The 12,166-nt window shown below is 44.7% G+C and overlaps 1 protein-coding gene across 2 annotated transcripts in view; it reads right to left on the minus strand.

Moving 5' to 3' along the window:
- The window catches only part of LOC146614431 (uncharacterized), a 57,044-nt gene that overhangs the window by 11,265 nt on the left and 33,613 nt on the right, over positions 1-12,166 (minus strand). For both annotated transcript variants that reach the window (XR_014907013.1, XM_085376419.1), the window contains exon 3: positions 1,801-1,855. Coding sequence is in view for 1 of the 2 variants with exons in the window: in XM_085376419.1 (XP_085232545.1) it covers positions 1,818-1,855 (38 nt within the window). In the remaining variant the exon portion in view is untranslated. The remainder of the gene's footprint in view (positions 1-1,800; positions 1,856-12,166) is intronic.

A 12,166-nucleotide genomic window follows, 5' to 3' on the forward strand; every position in this document is an offset into this window, starting at 1 on the left:
ACCGGCCAATGGGCAGTCACTATCATGGCAACACCTTTATTTGAACCTGACACAAAGCGTCCTGTGCAATTACAGGTAGCAGCCAAGGATACATGACAGTCCAGGCTGTGCGAACAAAGTGTGCGCTGGCAGCAGGTGGAATCGTAGCACCATGTCTCCATTACTCCGGTTGCTTCTTACAAATAATGCCCCCACAGCTCCATCACATTCAGATTCCCCCCACAGCAGGAAGCAGTGGTATGCTTTCCATTACCATTTACATTATCATGTCATTACTCATCATAGATGAAGCTAGTTAAGGGTCACCATAACTATCCAATGAAAAAACTGTTACTATTTAGTTACATCAAAGTCAGTGCAAACAACAAATCTAGAAAAACACTGTTTTAGTTTTTTCTATACTGATTGGTTCAATTGTGTTTTTTATGTTGTAGAAGATGTCAAAACCAGCTGTTAACATTTAAGTGTAGGCCTGAACAATGCTAAAGCACACCAATGAACGTAATGCGTCCCTTTTTAACCGGCGTTTATGCAGTCAATGGTACATGTAGGCAAAAATTAAGCATTAGAAGTTGACACAGTGACTGCATTCTCATCTCCTTGTATGTGCCTGACTACTGAAGAGCCTGAATGTTTCTGAAGGCTTTTGGAAGGTCACAGTCCATGCACTTCACTTAGACAGCTCGCTGGCAAACACATGCAAACTCGTGTGAAATTATTCCTATAAATGGCTGAATAATACTGAAAGTGTGAAATTACTGGATGACTGACATGCTTAGCCCTAATAATGAAACTAGAACAAAGCACGGAGAAAGACACCAGGAGACAGAGTTATATTGAGAAATCTTTGTAGGCGTTCTGCCAGCAACAAACTGTACATCTGTCATGCTGACTCAGAAAAATTACACATGCATTAGGCTGTAGCTTCATTTCACTTTCTTGCAAAAGTGTATTTGAGGAAGCATCAGGCTGTGGCTAATTTAAGACACAAAGGGTGTGTAAATAAAAGAAGAAGGACTTGTGTTCTAGCGAAGAAGGAACCATGAGCCTGGAGCCTATCCCGGCTGTGTTAGGGTGAGAGGCAGGGTGGAAAGGTCGCCAGTCTGTCGCAGGGCTGACACAGACAACCATCCACACCCCCCCGTGCTGCACTTCTAATTTATGTTAATAAAATATTAGTGTTGTGTTGGTGTGGCGTTTGTATGTTCTCCCTGTGTCTCTGTAGCGCTGCTGCTTTCTTCATTTTCTTTTTCCCTGTTTTTTTGTAAATATAGCACCAATGAGTCAGATCAAGGTGCTTCACTGTAACGTAAAAACAATAATACAAAGAAAAGCCCCAAATAATCAGACCACCTCCTAAGAGCAAGCATTTGGCGAGAGTGGGAAGGAAAAACTCCCTTTTAACAGGAAGAAACCTCCAGTAATACAAAGGCTGAGGACTGTGAGGGGAGGGGGAGTACGCTGCTTGGTAAGAGACGCCTAAGAAAAGCCTAGCTAGAACTTTAACGTGCAGCTGAAACTAATTTGATGACTCAAAGGTTTCTATGATTCTAAACACTTTGGCAAACAAGACTCACACTAAAGAGGAATATGGCTGCGATCAATAAATAAACAAAGAATATAAACGAGGACTAAGTAGAATCATTAACAGCACTGAAGTATTGTACGACAGCTCTGCTGTCTGAGACCAAGGACAGTTCGTGTACATCGTGTTTATATATTTACTGTCAACCTGAGAGAGAGCTCAGCGTTATGCAACAAATATACAGTGTGCTGTATCAGAAACATTATATAACTTACTGAGTCCAATGCTGTAGTTACATCACAGCCTCTCTGCTCTGGTCTTCTTCAGCTTCTGCCAGGGTAGAAAAACAGAGTCAATACACCTGCCACAGAAAAGTGTCATTGCAGAGATGAAGAAGTAGGGCTGTGCGATATGACCAAAATCTCATCTCCCGATATAAGACATCTATCGTCCGATAACGATATAAATCACAAAAATGTAACATTTTCTGTAAATTCTGTGAATCTCGGGCAGCTCGACCTGCGTGAAGTGTTTCCTGCTGGGCGTCATGTAGCTGAGTTGAGTGTTTTAACCGATGCATGAAACGATGCATTTTTAGACATAAGTTGTAACGGCGCCGTTTTCTTTGTGAGTATTTATTACACGGCGTGCTGCGGGGAGAAGCCTGTTCTAACGTTTGAGTCTAAGGTTTATTTTTTAGCACCTGGCGTCTTTTTTGCTTCTCATCTGTAAATAATCTGCTCTTTCACGTGATTCCGTTTATTTTGAAAAGTCTGAACAGGATCTTGAGCTTTATTGTGAAAAGTTTATGTGGAACATAAACAAGCGGACACGCGATGGTTTTACCGTCGTTGTTGCTAATGACAACGCATAAAAACAGGCGCTTGTCCGTCCGTAGTGTGGTTATATTAAATATAAGAGAAAGAAGAAATGAATATAACCACTACAGTGACATCAGAACCATGAAAAAATATTACTGTAAACAGTTTATTTTGCGACACCACGAAACAAACGATAGCGTGAAATGAAACGATAGATGTTTTTATATCGTCATCTGATATATATCATTACATCGAACAGCCCTATGAAGGAGAGTAAGAAACACTGCAGATCACAAGTTATTCATCTGCTTTTGACTGTGACACATACTCGCGTCTGATCTAAGGGACGGCCCGTGGCCATTAGTCAGGCTGCTTACAGGACTGGCCTGTGGACAAGCAAAACAGGACATGAGCAAGGAGCCGCACAAGAACCAGCAAAACGGTTCCATGTTCCTCATCAACCACTTGAAAAGCGCTTTGACCCAAAGCACCACCAGGACCACACATGAGTACAGCAGGATGAGATCACAGCTACAGACTATCAGACGCTTGACCAGCACAGAGACACGCCCCTCTGTGACACAGCCTCTCAGCTGATACTTCCAAGTCAAACAAAGCGCTCGGTCGCTGCCGGTCCCCGCCCAGCAGGAAATGATGAAAGGCCGCCTCGTGTCACACCTCTGGCTCCTGTCTTAGGGCGCTCCTTTGAACCAAATGAATGGTCAGGTGTCAGATTTTGCTGTGGTTGGTGAAAACAAGCAGTGATTTCTCACTTTTACCAGGATAAGCAGGTAAAGTGAGAGGAGGCTGGGCAGATAAAACATCAGAGAGCTATGAGGTCACTCAGCTGACAAGTGGAAATTCCCTCATTAATTGAATAACATGGAAGGACAATAGCACTGCTTCCATCCAAGTTTCAGTCATTTGACACCCAAGAATTGAAGTTACTGCTCAGAAATGACACCTCAGTTGTTGTGTCTTTAGGGTTTGTACATAGGATTATATTACAAGAAAGTCAGAATTCAAGATTTATGGTTGTGATGTCACAGATTTAGAAGAAAAACGGTGAGATTCACGTACAACAAGATGTCAGTCTAACTCTCCAAAAGCATAGCAGCTCCGATGGACTCGTCCCAGGAGGAGGAAAAAGACACACCAGGACGCGTCTGACTCCCTACCTGCGTTTCTCATCAAGACTCCTGGACTTTCACTTCTCCGCTCTACCCGACACGCACGCTGACACGCACGCTGACACGCACGCTGACACGCACGCTAACACAACCCTGCTCGACAGCCTCTCTCCCTGTGCTGCCTACCTGGCATTGACAGCAGAGCATTACAGAGACGTGGCGGGTTAATTGTTTATGGCTGGGCTGGGTCATAGCAGTGGATCCTGTTACTTTCCACTGACGTGAGTTCATGGAGGTAGGCACGCAGGCAGGTAAACAAACCCAGGCGAGGTGAGTGCATGGGGCAGTGCAGCGCGCTCACACACACCCACCTCCACGGGCACTGTGAACAAGCCGAGCATTAATGACATCAAATCAGCATCAAGCTGCTGTAGTGCAGGTCACTCACCATCTCTTCTGCGTGTACAGCAGGTGACCCTTTAGTGTTTAGTTACAAGCCTCCTTTTTCTTCAGAATGCGGTAACCGCCTCCTTTAAATCCCCAAAACACCCACACTGTGTGTGCTGGCCCCATGTGACGCCATCCTCTAACTGAGCAGCTTCGAGTGTGATTCCTGGCTCTCGCTGTGTCCTGATAGTGACGGATTTACAGTTCCCGCTACTCTCTCCTTCTGTGTGTGTCTCTTGTCCTACAAAAATGGGTGTATCTCCCTGAAAAGAGTGAGACAAATGTGAGTAAGAAGCACACCCACATGAAAAGCTCACTTTCCCTCCCTCCCTCCCTTTCAGTCTGGCTGTCAGCATTTCCTCCAGGATGCACACTATGACTGTGATTTATAGTGTGTTATATACTTGTGTTCTCTATCCAAGCAGCTGGACAGAATCCCAGCAATGCTGGGGAATAACAGGAGAAATGGCTTCCCCCTCACATACTGTATGGGACTGCACGGGGAACTGAAGCCATGATCCCGGCAGCGTTGGCGGCGTGCTCAGCCTGTAGAGCTACACACAGCGGGACCACACACAAACCCCCTTTAGCTCTGTAGTAGTCAAATAACTCCCAGTTCCTCTTGTGCTCCGTTAGTCTCCAACATATGAACTGAATGGTAAACAGCAGGAGAATGAAAGCAGTCGAGGGACTCCATGAAAAGAGTCGCCGTCTCCATGGCAATGCCAGAGGCAAAGAGCGCCCCCCCCCAAATCGCCGCAATCCTTTCTGTACACATAGGGAATTGTGGGAAAGCGGATATGGGCCACATAACCTCTCTGTCGGGTACCAGGCACATCTCCACTCACATCACTACACTTTGACTACATGCAGGTCAGAGGTCATGGTCAGGACACCAGTTTGACTTGGTATGAACTGTTACAGACACAAATCCCACTTCTACAGCTGATTCTGACCCGACACCTTACCATTGTCACAGGGTTTCAGTGTTGCAGACAAATATCAATGAAACAGACACAAAATCCAATATATCACCTTAAGTGTTTTTTGTTTGTTTGTTTTTGCCTTTTCTCATGTAAATAGTGAAATTCAGCCAGAACTACATCCACAGCATTGCTCAAAAACACAACTGCAACCTCTCCAAAGTAATCTAGCTGTCGCTCTGCAAACAGCAACCTGGCAAGTTCCCCATCTTTGCTAAACAAATACTTGTCTTTTGATGTAGGAGAGTCTAATTCTACTGTAATGTAGTCACCAGGTTAGTGCCTAAAATGACCTTCTCTTTCTCTTATCACGTTCCTTTAACCTCGATGGAAAACGTCCCGAGGAAAGGCGCCAAGGAGAACTCACAAGGCAACTGCAGCTCTTACAGGACACTGGGCTATTGGATGGTGTGATGGTGGTGACACGGGTCGTGCTCATGGTGAATGACAGCAACACGCAGCACAGACCATAACTCCAAACTTATAGTTGGAGCTGCTGTGGCTCTGGTGGAGCAGAAGAGGATCAATCCCTGATACAAAGTCCGGCCTGGATGCCGAAATATCCTTGAGCCTGGACCCAGGCTGCATCCACTAAAGTGTGTGTGTGTGTGTGTGTGTGTGTGTGTGTGTGTGTGTGTGTGTGTGTGTGTGTGTGTGTGTGGGACTGGGTGAATGAGACTTGTAGTTGGAGGTTGTAGTGTAACTCCTGACTTTGTGAAGACTTTCTGTGACTGAAGTAAGTTACAGATCATCCTGAGAGCAGCCAACACATCAACACAGCAACTGATGGTGTGCTTATCCTGAACTCACTTTGATATACGCCGCTCCCTCGCTATAACGCGGTTCACCTTTGCGGCCTCGCTGTTTCGCTGATTTTTTTTGTGCAATTTTGCATGTTTTTATTCCCAGCACATTGTGTTCTGCGTCCTGATTGGCTGTAGACCACCGTCAGTCTCGTGCCGTGTCTGCTGTACAGCACAGAAGCGTTCAGCTTGTGTACTGTACATAAATCTTCGATCCTAGCAGTGTGACTCTGAAGTGCTGCACTGCATGTTTGTAAGTTTTTCCCCCAACAAACAACAGTGTTGATGAAACGTCGTCACCTGCGGGTTCCTTTGGTTTCTTTCTGTAATACTGGACTCATTTTCTACAAGGTTTGAACTTTGAGAGTTTAAACAAGACAGAAAAGTGTGAAAATGTTCATGCCTGTCTAACAAAAGTGTGTAAAGTGTGTCGTGAGGGGTTTTACAGCCTTAAAACATCTACTTTGGCTACTTTGCGGATTTCACTTATCGCGGGTTGTTTTTAGAACGTAACTCCTGCGATAAACGAGCGACTGCTGTAACTCATAACAGCTTTTATGGATTTGTTTTTTGTCCCACACAGCAACCACTTCATACAGAGCACATGTTATTACAAAAAGGTAATGTTCACAGTTCACCTATAAAGTGACTTTAAGGTATGGGTCATGGCATGCAATGAAAAAACATTTCCATGAGCTGCATCCCTTGTTGGTCATGCTTATGTTTATGGAAACAGTCAAAGAGTGTGTTGCTGTGAATTGTGGTTCAGCATTATCCATCCAACCTGCTAAAGAAGGTAAGAAGGAAATAATAATAATAATACATTTTATTGAAGAGTGTCTTTCTAAGGTCACCTTACAAAGAGAAAAGAAACTGTAGATTACAATAGATTAAAACTGACAACAAGTAAAATCTGTATTAAAGTGAGTAAGCCAGTTTAAACAAGTAGGTTTGGAGCTGTGACTTATCTGGTCTCTTATGGGAGTCCGAGTTATGACCCGAGCTGCAGGATCCTGAAGAAGCTGAAGTTTATGGACGGACTTACTGGGGAGACCAAATAGGAGGGAGTTGCAATAATCAATCCGGGAAGTAATAAGACTGGACGAGGACGGCAGCAGCATGGGGAGTAAAGAAGGGACGAAGTCGGCTAATGTTATGTAAGTGATGCAGACCGGGTTATGTAATTAATGTGAGACTGGAATGAGAGAGTACTGTCAAATATGACAATATTAATGCAGAAACTGTGAGATCTGGTTAAGGTAGAGGCCGTGCCAACGAGTAAGACTTCTGCCTTATTACTGTTAAGTTTGAGAAAGAACCAAGATCTGATCTCCATAAGACAGTTAGAGAGGGAGGTAAGTGGGAGGGATGAATTAGGTTAGGAGGAAATGTAGAGCTGGGTGTCATCAGCATAACAATGACAATTGATATTATATTTTTGGAATATACAGTGGGGCAAAAAAGTATTTAGTCAGCCACCGATTGTGCAAGTTCCCCCACTTAAAATGATGACAGAGGTCAGTAATTTGCACCAGAGGTACACTTCAACTGTGAGAGACAGAATGTGAAAAAAAAATCCATGAATCCACATGGTAGGATTTGTAAAGAATTTATTGGTAAATCAGGGTGGAAAATAAGTATTTGGTCACCTCAAACAAGGAAAATCTCTGGCTCTCACAGACCTGTAACGTCTTCTGTAAGAAGCTTTTCTGTCCCCCACTCGTTACCTGTATGAATGGCACCTGTTTGAACTCATCATCTGTATAAAAGACACCTGTCCACAGCCTCAAACAGTCAGACTCCAAACTCCGCCATGGCCAAGACCAAAGAGCTTTCGAAGGACACCAGGAAAAGTATTGTAGACCTGCACCAGACTGGGAAGAGTGAATCTACAATAGGCAAGCAGCTTGGTGTGAAAAAATCAACTGTGGGAGCAATCATCAGAAAATGGAAGACATACAAGACCACTGATAATCTTCCTCGATCTGGGGCTCCACGCAAGATCTCATCCCGTGGGGTCAAAATGATCATGAGAACGGTGAGCAAAGATCCCAGAACCACACGGGGGGACCTGGTGAATGACCTGCAGAGAGCTGGGACCAAAGTAACAAAGGTCACCATCAGTAACACACTACAACGGCAGGGAATCAAATCCCGCAGTGCCAGACGTGTTCCGCTGCTGAAGCCAGTGCATGTCCAGGCCCGTCTGAAGTTTGCCAGAGAGCACATGGATGATACAGCAGAGGATTGGGAGAATGTCATGTGGTCAGATGAAACCAAAGTAGAACTTTTTGGTATAAACTCAACTCGTCGTGTTTGGAGGAAGAAGAATACTGAGTTGCATCCCAAGAACACCATACCTACTGTGAAGCATGGGGGTGGAAACATCATGCTATGGGGCTGTTTTTCTGCCAAGGGGACAGGACGACTGATCCGTGTTAAGGACAGAATGAATGGGGCCATGTATCGTGAGATTTTGAGCCAAAACCTCCTTCCATCAGTGAGAACTTTGAAGATGAAACGAGGCTGGGTCTTCCAACATGACAATGATCCAAAACACACCGCCCGGGCAACAAAGGAGTGGCTCCGTAAGAAGCATTTGAAAGTCCTGGAGTGGCCTAGCCAGTCTCCAGACCTCAACCCCATAGAAAATCTGTGGCGGGAGTTGAAAGTCCGTGTTGCTCGGCGACAGCCCCAAAACATCACTGCTCTCGAGAAGATCTGCATGGAGGAATGGGCCAAAATACCAGCTACTGTGTGTGCAAACCTGGTAAAGACCTATAGTAAACGTTTGACCTCTGTTATTGCCAACAAAGGTTATGTTACAAAGTATTGAGTTGTATTTTTGTTATTGACCAAATACTTATTTTCCACCCTGATTTACCAATAAATTCTTTACAAATCCTACCATGTGGATTCATGGATTTTTTTTTCACATTCTGTCTCTCACAGTTGAAGTGTACCTCTGGTGCAAATTACTGACCTCTGTCATCATTTTAGGTGGGGGAACTTGCACAATCGGTGGCTGACTAAATACTTTTTTGCCCCACTGTAGATAACGAATAAAAGAGGCCCTGATACTGAACCCTGGGGCACACCAGCAGAAACAGGATAGAGACTTGAAGAGTGTGATTGAAGTTGGATAAACTGAGTGCGGTCTGAGAGATATGAGGTGAACCAGGCAAGGGGGGTGTGACTAATGCCAGTGGATGCTAATCTGCTCAGGAGGGTGTTATGAATATCAAACGCTAAGATCAAGCAGGATGAGGTTATTAGTGATCCTTAACAAAGCAGTTTCTGTACTGTGATCGGGGCGGAAACTGTTGGTAGAGATGATTCACTGAGGTATGAGTGAAGCTGGGAGGCAACAACTTTCTCAAGGATTTTCAAAATAAAGGGGAGGTTTGATATTCAAAATGATTGGGATCTGCAGCAGGCTTTTTGAGAACTGGAGTGACAGAAGGAACAATTCCAGTGTTAGGGGCAGAGTGGATAATACTGATGATGAGGGAAGACCAGCTTTAGCTAACAGAAGCACAGAAACACTTTTTGTTACATGTTCACTCAGTTGGGTCTCGTGCCTGACATCCAGTTCCAAATGTGTGTCCCAGCCACAGCTTTCTGTCTCCAGGAGTATCTGGGCCACAGCAGTAAACATAAACACAGCTGGTGGCTGGTACAAGGAGAAGGTGAGAGCAGGAGCACATATGCTGTGTCTCCAATTAGAGAGCATGATCCATGACTACAAACACACACGGCTGGGTCAGACCTCAATAAGAGTGTGTGTCTGAAACAGAGGGAAGAGAGCGCGTGCACACGCGTGGCCTGAGCGATGAGCGGGTTTCTCACTAATGAGGCTGAACTCTGCTTTAACTCCCGCAGAGATTCACCTTCTGATGGAATGAGGCTGTGTCCACACATGCACACGTACCGGAGAGCACAAACAAAATGGAAGAACAGGATGAAGACGTAAAGCTGCCAATCGCCTTCCCCTGTAGGCGGGGATAAAGTTCCCCTGAATGGGATGTTGTTGCACTGCAGGGCAAAGACACAGCAGTGCCACACCCAGTCATTCACAGACTCCAGGCTCCAGGAGGGGAGAGAAAATGCTGCGAGACGTAAGGAGGTGGAATGAAACGGCGCAAAATAGGCAGAACTTCTTCACTGCACCGCCGACTACACGCACACGACCTCCACAAGGAAAACCGGATCTCAGTTTGAAACGGAAAAACTTCCAGAACAGCCATTTAGCTGTTTCATCCTCCACTTATGTACAAAACAAGCATCGTCTCCAAATTTGGTTTCTATCAGTTACATTACAAAGCATTGGTTTAGCTCACCGGGATGAGCGGGCCATATGGCTGAGAGTGAGGGCAAAAGTTCAAATCTGAGCCATGTCTCTGCTTTCCTTTAGAAGAAAGACAAGTGGATGATGTTTGAAGGCAACTCTTTAACATGAATGAAATGCGTGACTGGAGATCAGCATAAGAACCTGCAGAAGGAGCTGCTGGGTGGATGGTGGGTGCACAAAACACTGAAGCCTTCTGCGGCTCGGTACATTAATGCAGCCCGTACCATACTCTGTCTGCCTCCAGAGTGTTTCTGTTAATGAACCACAATCTTTGTATAAAGAGTTAGCGAGTGTGATCCACCATGTGATGGTGTCACAACAGCCTGGACATCAGGGCTGCCACAAACGATTATTTTGATAGTCGACTAATCAGATCATTGGACGTGAAGCGCAGCGCTTCTTGCACCAGCAGCGTCTGCTCTTATATAACTATCATTAGCTTACAGCTTTAAGTGTTTAAGGTGCTCACTAAAAATAAAGACAAGATGATAGTTTATTAAACTTTTAATGACATTTGCAGATTGTTTTGGTGAAGTTTAATAAACTCAGCCGTCTGCTCCTTGCTATCTAAAATATAACAGGACACCGGAGTAAGTTCTGGAGCATCTCACACTTCTGATAATCAGTTTTCTGTTTGACGTTTATTCAGCTGCGTGAAAACTAACTTTAATCTCAGCCAAACCGATTTACTCAGGAACAAATAAAATACTAAAAAAAAGCCAAACAATAACATTTTAAAGTTATGAGTAAGTGTAAGTGACTTATAAATCATGTTTAACCTAAGTAGCCAAAGACCACGGGGGTCAGAAAACGACATGCCAGGAGTTCGCTGTTCTCGCCGGCTCTAGAGACCCTCGAGCTCCCGGCTTGCTATCGAGCTAGTGGGTAACAGACGTCTCCGAAAAGGTCAGAGCACTTTTGCAAATATGTGATGTCTTGATAAACCGAGGAGATATTTGAAGTTTACACAGCTACATTCTCGCCTGAAAATATGTTAAAAGTTTATTTTGTGACCCAGAAAGAATAATAAGAGTAATATTAAAACAAGTAGCTGCCGCCATTGTTGGAAACTGGAATTGGCTGGGCTGCGCTATGAATTCTGGGATAGGAAAACATCAGACGTTTACAGTGTGAAAGACGAGACTTCAAACTGGGAGTCCTGGGTCGGAGGAAACTGATCCCAACTGCGTGACTCAATCCGGCCTAAGCCAAACACACTGTACTCATGGCCTATTTTCAGTAGCTCCCCCTGGAGTGGGTGTGTCCACATACAATCAAGGTGTAATAATACCTCAGTCACAGCTTAAGTGATGAACATGTGAATCTATCAACAACTATAATAAAACATACACAAATGTGAAAGGGGGTCATTCTACATATCAGCCATTATTTTGGTGTCTTTTGATGGTGATAATACTAGAACATATTTTTAGGATATGATGTTACTCCTACTCAAGCAAAAGATCCAAGTACTTGAGCCACACAGGGAAAGAAAGTTAATCAGAATTTAGAGTTTTCAGTGGCCTAATTACATGAAAACAAGCTGTGTAAACCTGGAAAGTACAGACAGAACAATAAGTCATACACAGCGCCAACACTCACACTGCGTCCACGCTCCGCTCACTCCTTTCCCCTTCAGCCTCTCTGGCTCTACGGCGCCTCATGCCTGTGTGCTATCATTCATAGTGCAACACTACTCAAAGTGTCATCATACTATCTGTGACTCAACAGGCTAACCCCCACCTATGCCTCCCATCCATCTTATCTATCTGCACTCGGGATTTTAGAGTGTTTGTATGAGAGAGCTCTAAGCCAGCCACACTGCAGACAAATGCTGCGTCCTCAAATAACAGAACAGTACACGAAGCATTAGAAGCATGCCTGTGGTTCACCATCACACAGCGTGGGCTGCGTGTGTGTGCGGCAGGTGCGAGTACACAGAAGGAAGTGACTTGGAGATCCGGAATTCCATCGGAATTCAGTTTCGATGGTGGGAAGTCGTAAATTGCATGACGCAGACTCGATATAATCATCACCACACACCACAGCTGACCCTTTGTGTGTGTACACAGAACATACGTGTGTGTTTGTCCAGCCAGCCGTGCG

This window comes from Diplotaxodon limnothrissa, linkage group LG17, assembly GCF_057381915.1.
Source record: "Diplotaxodon limnothrissa isolate DT_005_m linkage group LG17, D_limnothrissa_male_GT1.1, whole genome shotgun sequence".
In the NCBI taxonomy this organism is placed as follows: domain Eukaryota; kingdom Metazoa; phylum Chordata; class Actinopteri; order Cichliformes; family Cichlidae; genus Diplotaxodon; species Diplotaxodon limnothrissa.